Here is a 15,003-nt window from a genome sequence, read left to right as displayed (position 1 = left end):
TCATCTGATTTAAACTCGTAATAAAGCTCTTTTTGTAAAGGTTATTTTAAAAAAATATTGGTAGAAGTTCTTTAATTAATTTTATAAATATGCTTGTTAATATTAACAATTTGGATTTCTTATAAACTAGATTACAAAATAAACTTGATTCCTATTTTGACTATTGGATGTCTTTAGCAAATTAATTATATTTTATTTAGATTTTCTTATTCTTAAATGATATAGCTAAACCTTCAAGAATTAAACATGGTTTAATAGAACGGTGAAATAAAATAGGAAAACAAATTGATTTCTCATTATGTTTTCATTTATTATATTAATCTGGTTTTCTTCTTTTCTTTGCTTTTTTGTATAACTTACTACCTGCCATAGCTTCTTCATTAATAAAAAGTATCTCATCCCTTTCCTGCAAAGCCAAATAGTACTTCTCCATTACCCCAGCCAATACCAAAGAATAATAATACTACTCCTGATCATAAGCCTAAGAATGACACAAAACCTACACCAATACCTCCAAAAAATGATAATTCCACTCATCCTAATGAAAAAAATAAAACAGATTTAAAAAATAACACTTACTACCTACCTAAGAACAATACTAAAATAGAAATATAAAACAAAAAAGATACTAAATAAAAGAATTATACAATAACAATAAAATCAAACATTACTACATAATTTCCTAAAGTAAAAACAGATGACAATATAAATGATAAAAATAAAACAGTTAATTAGGATAACCATTTATCTAATAATAATACATAATATTTATTTACAGAATTACTTTAAAAGCTTTTCTATTTAGAAGGCTACTACTTGGATATATAAAAGAAAGGAGTTAATGATTAGAACTAATCTCACACTTAAAACCACAAATAGAATGTGACAAAACAATAACCTATTTTACAAAAATAAACATAAGAATTGTATAAAAATATGAATTTCTTAGATACGACATAAAAGTAAAATGAAATAATTTTACATAAGCATTCATAAATAAATGAATAAAATAAATAAGTGAATAACCAAATTAGGTTTAAAAAGAAAAACTTTTTAGATAACAAGAGTTGAATTTGATTTAAATAAATGAAATTATTTTAATAAAAAAAATAATTTTTATGATATTTATTTATTTATAAAACATGTTATTTATATAGAAATAAATTAAATTATCAATCAGTATTTATGAGCTTTGAAATACTTTATAAATTTAAAAGATATTTTTTAAATTATTAATTATTAAATTTTTGAACTTAAACTTTAAATGATTGAAACAGGCGAAAAAGCTATTATTGGAAGCTTAAAAAGAGCTCGCAGGACAGGATAATTAACATTAATAGGTTTGGAACTCAAAGAGTTTCCTAAATAAATAGCATAGTATCAGGATTTGTAGCTGGATGATAACTGGTGGGAAATAGCTCCTTTAACAAAGCTTGATCTGTCGAATAATGAAATTAAGTAGATTCCTGAAGATTTTACTCATGAGAAGGAAATTCAATTAGTAAGAATGCTAAATAATAAACTTTTTACGCTTCCAAATTCTCTTTTTTAACTCACCTAGCTTAAATCGATAGATTTTAGTAAGAATTAAATTAAATAGCTCCCTTATTCATTAGTTTAATGCCCTAGCTTAGTTGAAATCAATTTGAGCGAAAATAAAATAGAAGAACTTCCTATGAATATGCACTACCTTTAAAACTTAGAAATACTTAATCTTTCATAAAATAACTTAAGAGCAGTACCTATATTTTTAGAGAAAACTCCTTTGAAAAAAGTGGATTTAAGCGAGAATAAAATATCTCACATTCCTTAGCCTGCTTTTTCTGGATGCCTACTTCTAGAAAACCTCATTCTTTCTAAAAATTTAATTTAACAAATTGATGAGGGAGCATTCTAAAATTTGAAGTCTTTAGTCAATCTCTATTTAGATTAAAATAGGCTAGTTGAATTTTAAGAAGTTCCATAAAGTGAAAAACTAGATTAGCTTGTGCTATCGTATAACAGGATAGAAAGTTTTACTTAATTTGAAAATATTCCTAATCTCTCAGCGCTTGTAATTAACAATAATAAACTAAAAAATTTAGATAAGAGTATCCTTATCTGCAAGAATATCAAGACTTTGGACCTAACTAATAACGATTTACCTGATATTCCCTCAGAAATAGGGTTATTACCTAAATTAGTTCGTTTTACAGTTGAAGGAAATCCTCTTAAATGCATAAGAAATACAATTAAGAATGCTGGAGCAGAAGCAATAAAAAAATATCTGCGTGATAGAATTTAAGGAGATTACACATAAGTAGAAAGCGCTATGGATCCAAAGATGAATTTTATATAAAAAAAACTGGATCCTATTGAAGTTTTATTGAGAGAATTCTATAGAAACAATGAGTTTATTGTTTCAAATTAAAATTTAACTAAGTTTGATGATGAGCGTCTTTATAACTTGAAGGGATTAACCCATTTGGATATTTCTAATAACAAAATTTAAATTATACCTGAATAGTTAGTCAATTATGAAAAATCATTGAGTAAATTACATGCCAATAATAACAATTTAATAGCTCTTCCTTAATCTATTCTTCAGCTGAGATAACTTTAAAGCTTAGAGTTTAAACAAAATAACATAGAATACTTTTTTGATAATAATTCTTAATTAAAGTAATGTTGGCAAGTATTTCCCAATCTATAACACTTGGATTTAAGTATTAATAAGTTAAAGAGTATTAGTGGCTTAATTATAAGCTTTATGCCTAGCTTAAGAGTTTTGAATTTAGCATACAATTAAATATCTGATCTTTCACCTCTGTTTTCTACATCAGCAAAATTGAATAAATTAGAAGTCATTGATGTCTCCAATAATTCACTACAAGAATTGAGTGAATAAATTGCATATACTCTACCAATGCTTCAAAATCTTAACCTAGAAAATAATAACTTATAAAAAATACCAACAGAATTAGGTTTTATGAAACTAAAAACATTAAAAATTGATGGAAATCCTTTAAAACTAATAAAGAGAGCTGTAATTGAAAAGGGTACAGTATCTATTTTAGATTATTTAAGGACTCGCCATGTTGGTAATCCGCCAACTGATTTAGCTTGCATGAGACCAGTTGTAGAGGAAATAGAAGAACAACCAGAGCAACCTCAGGCAAATATTTTAAGAAATAATGATTATCAGTATAGAAGACAAAATCATTAATATGGTTAACTTTAATAGCAGCCTGTTCAATAATAGTAGCCCAACTATGGGTTCGGTAGAGGGAATTTGTTTAAGTAAAATTAAAATGATTTGCTATTCTAATAATAGTAATCATATAATTAAGAAAGAGGAGGGTTTTAAAAGGTTGGAAATATGGAAGTTGAAAACTATTCAATGTAATACACTTCTTAGTAAAATCAAGTAAACCAACAAAGAAGCTTTGATTAAGTAAATCAAGGATATAATAATTAGCAATAATTTAATAGAAATATGTAAGTCGAAGACTTAGCCTACAACAATAATCCTAACGCAGGTTAAATTAAAAGAGCAAATAAAGCTGAAATTGAGAAGCAGATTTATTTAATAAATGGATCTATATCGAAATTAGAGAATGAACTTGCTGAAAACTTCTCGCTAAATAAATTTTAAATTAATGAAAAAAGAAAAGAACTTTAAGCTCTTAAATTGTAAAGAAGCAAGCTCTAATAAGATTTGTAATGAAATTAAAAATTAATATCCATGAAATTTAATAAATTAAATAATAATCAGATGAAAAATAAAATTGTTACTTTACAAATACTTTGCAAAATACAATTTTTTATATTATTTTATGTGTGTAAAGTTTTAAAATTAAAAAATTTTATTATTTTTTATATATAAATATGCAATTTTAGATATGTAAGCACCACCTATTTAATGGTTAGTTGCAAATTTTTAATAAAATATTATTTAAAAATGAAATCTTTTGGTAATATTTAGTTGTTTAAATATCTAATAAAATAGCATATCCTATTCAAAATAATGAAAATATTGAAGATTCTATTTTAAATCAGCTGAAATGTTGAATTTATAATTTAACTCTAACAAATATTTCCTTAAGATTAAATTACTATTAATTACTAATAATTTATTGTTAAAATAGATTTTATTTCAAATTTCTAAACTAAGTCTGTCATATAAAATATATTAATCAAAAAGTTTATTTTATTTACTTAAATGAATTTTAGGAAATGCAGATTTAATTTTAGCGTATTTGATAAAAGAAATAACATTAAATTTTTTATGATATTAATTGAATGTAGAGATTGATTGATAAAGGTTTTTAGATTACTTAATAAAAAATTTTTTTATTTAAGTTATTAATTTTTTTAGAGTTATTTTTAATTTTAGATGTTTTTTAATGAAATAGAAAATAAATTATATCTTAATTTATTTTTTTTATTTCTATTGTTATTTTTTTCATATTTTTATATAAAACAATAGAAATTAATAATTTATTTTTAAAAATAAAAAAATAATAATAAATTTTTAACATTTATTTTATTAAAATTTCTCTAAATAATTATTTTTGGAAATTATTTTTATAAAAGAAAGAATATTGTTAAAATTCCACAAAAACTTAAGGGCTAATTACTTTTTGAAGAAAACCTCCAAAAAAATTCAAAAATTTGTACTGATTAAAATCAAAAAATTTAAAATATGTTTGTTATAAAATCTGATAGAAATTTTAAGCACTTGAAAGAGAAGCTATAATGTGAAAAGAAATAAATGAATAGGAAAACTTTGAAAATTAAATATTTTGAAATTGAAAAAGTATCTTTAAATTTGCAATAATAAAAATAGCAATCTGAGAGTAGAGACGAATAATTAATTAATTAATTTGTTTATCTATATTTTATCATTAAAATTGAATAGAAGAAATTCAATTAAAAAAATTGAATTAAGATATACAATTTGATACATTAATACTCATTAATAGTTAGTAAAATTTTTGAAAACAAAATTCAAGATAATTTAATTTCAATTATTTAAATATACAGCAGCCTTATTTTCAAATCCCTACAAACACTTTACAATTATTATATATTTAGGGTTAGTTATGGGAATAGCACAGTCTTACTAAACAAGTCAGCCAATCTTTCCTTTAGGAATGGTAAAATAAATAAGTTATTTAATTCAAAAGTGAAAAATAGGCAATAAATATATCATAAAAAATATGAAAAACATTTATTACTTTCATTCAATGTTGGCTAAGAATAAAATTAGGACTTAAATTTAACAAAAGACTTCAATTGCAAACTAAGGATTTATTAAATATATTCAAATAATTAATAGAATTACAATATTGAACAGACAGTGACTTATATTTTATAAAACAGCTTTCTTAATGATGAATGTAAACAATTATTTACTTTTTAAAACATAATAATTAGTAATATTTAAATTTATGTAAAATGCTCAAAATTGTTGTTTGGCTAATGAATTAATGAAATTTTTCTTTATTAAAATAGATTTGATATTTTTTAATCTAATTTTTTATTTTATAAACTAGATATTAAACTTACATTGAATGGAGATTGCTATGAAGCACGCAAGAGTGATTTAAAGGATAAAATAATTTTTAATAATTGCGCAAATGTAAAGAATCTTCTACCTATATTAAGACTAAGTAATCCTGTACTCACAAGCACTATTTAGGCAACTGTCCCTGAAAAATTGCTATTTACTTTCTTATAGACAGAAGAAGGTAGAATTTTTAAAAGATAAAGCGATTTCTTAACATCAGGAAACACTCTGAAAAATGTTTCATCTACAAACTATATACAGCCTTAAACTTCATAACCCTATACTTTAGCTCGTAGTAATTCTAATTATATTGGGTGCTATACAAACAGCAATGACAATGCTACTTAAGCTTAGCCAAATATATTAAACGAAATTACAAATAGCTAAAACAATCAAAGTGGAATGAAAACCTTAACAAGAAATAACTCAGTTTCAAATGCTAAGTCAGTTGCTTAAATTCCTGTTTCCATTTTGAAAAACAAAGGTTAAACCCTTAATCACCCAGTTATTTCATCTTCTCCAATGATCAAAATTACTCCTCTTGGCACAACAACAAACCCAACTAATTATTTAGGAGGAACAACAACTATTACAACTATACATTAGATAAATAATTCTAATAGATCAGTGACTCCTACTCGTGCTCCTCAGCCTACTTATCTTTCTGAGTAATAATACACACCATCTAATCGTTAAACAGTATCGAAAACTCCCTACATTAACTTTTAAGCCTAACATGATAATAATTAACCTTCAACTCCTATTGGTAAGAGTATGTTTGATTTACCTAAAGAAGATTAATAAAACTAATACCAGGTACCTAAAACGCCTACATAAACTCAAACAGGAATTTTAAATTCAATTATTGGGGGAAGTAATATACTGTCAAATAATAATCGCTTAAGTATGACTCCTGTCAACTAAGTCAATTGCTCTAATATATCAGGTACATCTGCAATTAAACCATCACTAGTTTCTCAAACTCTTACAAATAATTAAAATTTAAATAGTGTTATAGGACAGTATAATCCATCAAATACTGTTGAAAGAGTAAGATCGATGACTCCTTTACCTTATTCAAGTAGTTAGTAAAACAACAATAATATACTAATATCTACCAATTCAAATAATGTATTATAGATTCAACCTACAACTCCTTCCAATTACTCTTAAAATGTCTTTGATTAAAATACACAAAATTAAAATAACTTTAGTACTCCCAACAGCAATTCTAGCAAGACTAACTTCTTTAACTTTAACAACACAGCTACAATTAACTAGCTAATGCATTAAGGTTAAAGTAATTAGCAAAATAACAGCCTCACTAGATCAAATAGCAGTTATAATGTGAATGGTTTAGGTAATACTCCTAATTAGAGCAGTAGTTTAGCTATGCTCGGTAATACACCTAACTAGAATAATAATTAAGCTCATTTAAACACTAACTATAATTTTACATCTGCTGTGTCAAATGCATCTGGAATTTAAACCCTTCCTCAAAATTTAAAAAATACAGGATCTAATATAAATATAGGATAGCTTTTAAGTCAAAGATCAGTAACACCTCCTCCAGTATTAAGGAGTAATTCATCTATTTAATAAATAGTATCAGGTGTTAATTCTATTTAAGCTCCTAAACCTTATTTAGAGACTACTAATCAAAAAGAAATTTAAGAAAGCATTAACCAAAGTGTTAATAAAACAAATACTCCATCCAACTAAACTCAAATATCTCTAAGCAATAATTAACTTATAAACAGTAATAACTAAAATAATTCATAAGCTCATTTTAGTTCTTTAATTGTTCAAAATAATCCAAGTTGTAGCAGCTTAGCATTAGGCAGTATCCTCTAAAGTACTTCCACAAACATAGTTGCAAATAAAAATTCAATCAATGGATCTATAATTTAACCTTAGATTCATACAAATTAAAACCTGCTATAACCCTCTTATTAAATTCCTTAAAATGAAGCCCAAAGCTCTATCCCATATGAGTCTGTACGTAATAAATTCTAGTAGTTAAGAAAAATGACAGGAGTAAGAAAGACTAATGAACTATCCCATTCACCTTTAAATTAAAAAACCAATGAATAAGAAACTAACTCTTAGTCAAATTTTAACTTCAGCCAATAATTAGCAAATAGCTAAAAAAAATTTAGTGCTTAAAAATCAAAGAGCATAAGCAATTTGCATTTGAACAACCTTTATGGATAAGAAGCTTAAAATTAAGATGTTTAAAGAAATATTTCAGAAATACCTTATTAATTCTTGAATCCTGACAATAGAGAAAAAAGCAAAGATAATTATTCAAAGAATATCTTAGATTCTTCTGGTAAGAAGACTCTCACTAAAAACTATAGCTGCAATAACATATATAGTTAGTAAAAGGATTCATCTTAAAATGATTAATAATAGTAAAAACCTACTTAAATTCCCTATTATTTAGGTAGAACGTTAGTTCATTCTAATAAAGGTTAAAAAGACTTAAGCAATCTACCTTCTCTCAGTAATATTAGCTAAATTTTATACACTTAGGAGGATCAAAGTAGATCCAACATTAATGGTGGAGGAAACCCAGCTTTTAAAATTTAAAATGCATTTTTACCAGGATTATCACCAATTTAAAAATCAAACTAAGGGGTAGATAACTCTCGTTCATTTGCATGTGAGGCTCTACCTTTAGTAGGAAACAATAACTTATTTAACAATCAAATGATTTCCTAAGGAGAACAGTAAGAAAAAACACCAAAAGTATTTAAATTCAACAATTCTAATGCATGTACTACTCCAATTAATGAAATTGAGCTTTATTAAAAGCAAGAATAAGAAATAAAAGAAAAAGCAAAAGAATAAGTGAATGAAATAATACAAAGAACAGTTGTTAGAGAATTTGAAAATTTAAAATAAATTACTGAAATAGTAACTTAAAACACATTATAAGAAAAGTAAAGAATTTATTAGGAATTTGTTTAAAAAGATGACTAAAATTAGTTATTATAATCCATTAAAAACTCTGAACTTGTCAATTAAACTATTAATGAAATACAAAATTGTATTCGTTAAAACACACTTGAGTCGGTAAGAAGTTAAAACAATAATTAGACTCCAATTTATTAACAAAGTGTGCAATTAAATAGCTAAGAAAGAATCTCAACTCTCCCTTCAAGACAACCAGCAGTTGTTTACAAAAATAATGTTATGAATTCATTTTAGACACAATAATCTGTCAATAACATTTTCACTTAAAATGGATAAGAAATTGTTTCTACTAATCTAAACATGCCCACTTACAACTCAAACAGTAACAAATTATATTTTATTCAAATAAATTAATAAAAATAAACATTTTTTATTATTTTTCCTAAATTTTTTTTTTCTTTTTACAAATATTTTTATTTTTTAAAAAAAAGGAAGTAACAGATTTAATAATTCTCAGTAGGAAGAAGATGATAATGGAATTAAAAAAACATGCTCAATAAACTTTGGATATAACCCATAAAATGTAAATGAAAGTATTGCAGATAATAAGAATACTTAAGCAAGAAATTCTTAAGATTCAAATGAGTCTCCATGCTCTTCTTCTCTTAAAATTAGTGAAATTAACAAACCAGCTGGACAAGAATAAATTAATTATGGAATTAAAATCTTCTAAGCCGGAGGAAGCATTGCTAGTACTTTCAATGACTTAAATAGCTTTGCTTACAAAAATTTAGAGAGCTAAAGATAAAATCTTGTTATGACAAATTCAAGTTTATAAGATAATTTTATTTATTCTGCTCGTTAGAACGGTAATAATAGCAACCAAATGAAAATCATAAATGGAATAAAGTAAGGATTAAATACATAAATTCAGAGCACTTAAGCTAGTAATATTGAGAATTCTACCCCAAAGAATTAAAACCAACTAGATTCTTATCAACTAAATACATTAAGCTATAGTGGTAAATATTTTTTTATTTTTATATATTTTTAATTATTTGTATTGCTTAGGTACAAATGGAGATATAACTATTAAAAAATAGAATAACAATAATAATTAAAGTATTTAAACTGATATATAATAAAAGAGTTATAGTTATTAGTATCCTAATAACTTTAACTAGGAAGCAGAGAAAGTTTAAAGCTCTTAATCTCATTTCCCAATCTAAAAGATTCACTTTAACAAAAATTCAATTAGCAGCTAAAGAAATGCTACTCCTAATAGTAAAAGAGAATCTATTTATTCTAATGGTGAGATGCAATAATAATAATAATAGCAATAACAATAAGTTGAATATCAAGTTACTCCCACTAACAAGTAAAGTTATAATCATTCATACAAATAATCTAATAGCTTCAAAGAATTATTTGAAAATAACAACAATTAAATGAATATATAAAACGAATATTAATATGTTGCTAGCACTGATGATAACTAACAAATTGAGTAAAGAAAGAGAAACTCCAGTTGCTATAATTCTTCATAAAATGAAATCTATCAATCAAAAGGATATTCACTAAACCCTAATGAAAAATAAAGACAAATAAGCATTATGAGTGAGCTTTCAGTCACTAATTCTACTCCTCAAAAACTAATTAATACAGCCACAAAGCAAAAAATGATGGACGAAATTGAGCGTCAAAAGAATAATAGATAAGGAAGCATTTAAGCTGTCTCATAGAAAGAAATAGAAAACATACGTAGCAACATGACAGAATATTGGAATAATACATGCAATTAATTAACTAACTAAACATAAGATAAAAGAGGAGGAAATAATCAAAGCAGTTATGCGTTTGAAGCTCAATAGCAGTATTCTTATGTTCAAACACCTACTTCTTAAAACTTAAAATTAGACGCATTTGCAGGTGAACCTATTCCGACTGATTCTACTCCTTAAAATAAATTTTATGAAACAGCTCCCTCAATTTATTAAAATCAAATAAAGATCTAAAATTCTTACTAAAATCCTTTTAAAATGTCATAGCAATCTATGAATAACTTTGAAATAAAATCAAATATTCATTTTTTATAAACACCTGATCCTAATGCATAACATTTAACAAAGCATTTCAATTAAAGTTAGGAAAACAACGCAGCCTTTTCTAAGCCTCCTCTTCAAAATTCAGGCTTATTGAAATCACAAAGACAAAATATTTAAAAATAATCTATTTAAAAGCAAGGATCTATACAATTTACTGACTAATCTCCACCAATTAACAATGTTGAACCATATAAAAATAGATAGCTATATTATCAAAGCAGCAATAATAGCTCGTTAAGTTAAGTAGGCTCAAGTTAAAATAGGTTATCTCCTTAAATAGAGTAGTAGTTGATAAATAGTTCTTAGGAATATAGATTAAATTTGAAAAATTCCAGACCTAATAACTAAAACACACCAGGATAATCCTATTAATCAATGAAGATGCAACAACAAAAGCTGTTGTCTTCTCTCAATCCTTAGTAGTTAAAGTCTTATTAAAATTCTATTGAAAATTATAATTATGCTATCAACGGTAAATAGTTATTCAGTGAGTAGATTCCATAACAAAACTCTCATAGAAAATCATTTGACATGTAATAGTAGTACAATCAAAATTAAGAAGATGAAATGAATAGGTATATTACTTTAGAAGATAGAGAATTAACTGAAGGAATATAAGAAGAAGATGAAAATGAAATGTAAAACGAGTAAAATATCTATGTATAGCAAAGCGGAGCTAAACAATAATAATACATGACTCAAGAGCAGCTCATGATTTTAGAATAGCACTAAATCTAACAATAACAATAATAGTAGTAGTAGCAATAGGAAGAATACTACGATGATTTAGACAGCGATAATTTAGAGGAGGAGGATGAAGAAAACCCTGACGAAATATCTTATTAGTAATAAAATCAAATCTAAAATGATGGTTTAGATGAATATGGAGAATAAAACTGTGAAAATATGGAAGAGTAGTTAACACAATAAGATGAACAATATTATGAAAACAACATGTAAGGAGATGGATATGGATAATAGTATTAAAATAATTTATAATACTAAGATTAAATATAAGATTAAAATTAAGAGGATTATGAGCTAAACGAACAAATGTATGTCCAACAATAACAGTAAAATTTGTAGCTCTAACAATAATAAAATTATAACATGTAGGATCCTGCTTTATTTAACCCTGATTAGTATTAGATATAATAATACAATATCTCTGAATAGTATGGAAATTCAGTACGTGAAAGCATGCAAAATAATAGCTTACGCTCTTCAAAACAGAGTATCGGCATACCAGCAAGGAGATTTGAGGAGAATTTGAGTTCTGTGAAAAAGAAAAAAAGTGGATTATATAATTAAAAGATTAATTTTGAAGGTGACAACAATTTCAAGTTAACAGATCAACCATTGTCTGTAGATAATATGTACTAAAGTGATGGATTCTAATAAATAAGGTAGAAACAACAATATCCTATCTAACAGTACTAGTCTCTTTAAATAAATGATCAAGCTAGAATCAAGTCCTAATTATAAGCTTAATATTAAAACAAATTACCCTAAAATCTCAATAACTAATTTGATTAGAATAACTAAAATCCTTACTTTTAAGAATAATACAAATATTTCCTTCAATAAGGAAATGAATTGGTTGATGAAGTAGCTGATGACCAATCTAGCTTGAGTTAGATTAGTTAGAGTCCTTTAAGACCTTCTTAGCTCCAATTAGAAAATCAAGAGTAATAGCAAGTGTATGAAGAAGGTGATTAAAATAATATTTATCAACAGGATGAAAATATTTATCAAAATAATTTATACCAATATAATAATGAAGAATAGTAAATGCTTTCTCATAGATCTTGTGATAATAACAATAATTACTAAATAAATATTTATGCAAATCAAAATGAAGGAGGAGATCAAATTATCTAAAATAAAAACTATGTTTATAATAACAACTATAACATCCCTTAAACTGAAAATATTTCTGTGAATGCCTTGCTCCAAATGAATAAACGCAGTGCAATAATTGAAGACCACGCTTCTCAAAGAGCTGAAGCTGGTTAAGTAAATTTATTCAAATAACCTTCATATCAAAACTAGCAAAATGCAGAGCAATAGTTGGAATTATATTCTCAACCTACAAACAAAAATGAATTTTAAAACTTCAACGATTAACAAGAGCAAATTTACGCATAATGTAATTAATTATTTTATTTATTTATATTTATTATTTCTTAAAAAATATAAATAATTTTATCTAATTATAGAATTCAAAGGACAGACATAAATGACTTAAGAAGAAAGCTTTTATGAAAACAGGATATTAGCAGATATAAATTTAGAATCAGGTAGAAAAGAAAATCATCAACTATCAAACGGGAAAAGAGGAACAGATTACGAAATGAATTCATAAGAAAATTTAAGCTACAGAGAAGGATCTCAAAGATAAAACAGCAGCAGATATGTAGCATCTGCAGAAAATGTTAAAAAGAAGAATATTTCAAGAAGAATCTTCAACAAATCAGCAAGATATTACAATGAGGGAAATCATGGTGACTAAAAGAAGAACTTGTAAGAATTTGAGGCTGACTAAAAGAAGAAGAAAGTAAGAACTAGTTTGTAAAATTTTGTTGAGGAGCTAAACGAAATATCTGGTAGAAGTGCTAGAGGATTATTAGATCTTAGCCATCGTATACAATAAAGCAATAGCTTTATCTTAGATCGCTCAAATTTGAATGAAAAAAGCTTTTATTAAAATGAAAAGAGCTTCTAATAAAATGAAAAAATTTTTAGTAACAACAATATTCAGAATTAAAGTGACGGAGATGAGAACTCAATCATGCAAAATACAATGCTTACTGGTGGACCTAACTCAAATAGAAAAGAATATACAAATGCCAGAGATTATGAATAACGTTTGAGTGAATACGTAATTTGTCATAAAGATTAGAATGAAGACGAAGTATTAGAAGAAAAGAAAAACGAAAATTTATTAAAATCGCCCCAAGTTGATTAAAATGATTACTAATCAAATACTGTATTCAATACAAATAATCAAAGCAATAGTTCATACGCACCCTAAACTTCTGTATTCTAAACAGGAATTCAATAATAATCCTCTGCCAGACTAAGCCATGTTTAAAATAATAATGATAAAAATTAATATCAATCTCTTAGTAACGATTCTCCTTTTGTCATAACCACTAATGAAAGAAGGAGAAGTAATGAATAAGTAGATGAAATTTCAATTAGATTCAATGAATAGCCTGCTTTCTCTCATGCATCATTTAACTAAGAATAGATGTAGTAAATTTAATAATAAAAATAGGAGTTAGAGTTGAAACAATCATTATAGATTGAAAAAAGCAACAGTAGTAATAATTAATAGTTGGATTAGCAATCTGAAAAAAAAAATTAAGAAACTAAAAATGAAGAATAATCTTCCAAAAAGCTTTAAGATTCACCTTTTATTGAGGATAGAAGAAAGTCTGAAAAACAATCTTCTTAATATGATCATGTACAATTAGCCTCATTTGCACATTCTGATAATTTCATTTCTATTTAGCAAGTCCCATCTTCTTCTATAAGCAACCTTTCTAGCTAGCCTATTTCCAATTAGTAGCCTGTATAAACTTTGATACCTAATTAAAATTAATTTAATTCTGAAACAGATATGAAATAAGTTCAATAAAATGAAAATTAAGACTCCAATTCACCATTAAAAAAGCCACAATAAGATTAAAATAATCAAAATAGCTTTGAGTAAAATAAATCTACAGAATCTATAGATAGTCAAAAAGATGACTTATAAGCTTCTAAAAGTGAAAACTAAACTGATTTAACTGCTTCCAAAAAAAGCTAAGGAGTTTCAAGACAAAGACCTATTTCAGAAATTCCAACTGAATCCAAATTTGTAAAGTAAAGATAGCCTCATTTTGAAAACACACAAAATAAGGATACACACGCACGCAGCTAATCAAACCATATCAAGAAGAAAAAACATTTTGAGCTTAGTATTGATGCATGCAATGAAGTTCAAAGTAAAACTTATAATTCAATTAAATATATTTATTAATAATTTGTTTATAATCAAACATAGAGTCACATAACCAAGAAAATAAAGAAACTCCACAATTCTCAGAGCATGGAATAAGTTCTAAAAGTTCTAGCTTATTTAAATCTTCAAAGCCAGTCATACCAAATAAAAGATAACAAATTATAAGTAATTTTATTGCATTTTATTTTAAAATTTAAACTAAAACTAATTAATTTAAAAGGCTTTCTTGATTACTAAAAAACTATGAAGAAAAGTTAAGATTGAGTAAAAAAGTTTAGCTAAACCAACGATAAATAATATAATAATTAGATATCAAGCTTTCCAAAATAGTAGATATAGTATATAATTCATTAATAAAATAAACATGAAATAATACTTATAATTAATTTCTTTATATTAAAAAAATAATTTTAATAATA

General features: G+C 25.3%; 3 protein-coding genes across 3 annotated transcripts; all 3 read left to right on the top strand. All coding sequences in view use genetic code 6, as the record gives it.

Annotated features, from left to right (window-relative positions):
• Positions 1-298: 298 nt before the first annotated feature.
• On the top strand, positions 299-886 carry TTHERM_000716188 (transmembrane protein, putative; the record flags this gene model as incomplete). Its single annotated transcript, XM_012800191.1, has 1 exon — positions 299-886. One exon carries the CDS (start codon positions 299-301, stop codon positions 884-886), a length of 588 nt encoding a protein of 195 aa, XP_012655645.1.
• Positions 887-1,264: 378 nt separating this feature from the next.
• On the top strand, positions 1,265-3,706 carry TTHERM_000716187 (hypothetical protein; the record flags this gene model as incomplete). The annotated part of the gene is made up of 1 exon (XM_012800190.1): positions 1,265-3,706. One exon carries the CDS (start codon positions 1,265-1,267, stop codon positions 3,704-3,706), a length of 2,442 nt encoding a protein of 813 aa, XP_012655644.1.
• Positions 3,707-5,084: 1,378 nt separating this feature from the next.
• Positions 5,085-14,848, top strand: TTHERM_00716180 (hypothetical protein; the record flags this gene model as incomplete). The annotated part of the gene is made up of 8 exons (XM_001031975.2): positions 5,085-5,138; positions 5,321-5,381; positions 5,538-8,852; positions 8,962-9,492; positions 9,542-12,724; positions 12,795-14,567; positions 14,627-14,749; positions 14,805-14,848. The coding sequence occupies 8 exons, from the start codon at positions 5,085-5,087 to the stop codon at positions 14,846-14,848; spliced, it is 9,084 nt and encodes a 3,027-aa protein (XP_001031975.2).
• Positions 14,849-15,003: the final 155 nt, after the last annotated feature.

Source organism: Tetrahymena thermophila, assembly GCF_000189635.1.
Source record: "Tetrahymena thermophila SB210 genomic scaffold scf_8254377, whole genome shotgun sequence".
Lineage (NCBI taxonomy): Eukaryota > Ciliophora > Oligohymenophorea > Hymenostomatida > Tetrahymenidae > Tetrahymena > Tetrahymena thermophila.
The sequence above is the reverse complement of the archived record's forward strand: the minus strand, read 5'-3'. Positions and strand labels throughout refer to the sequence as shown.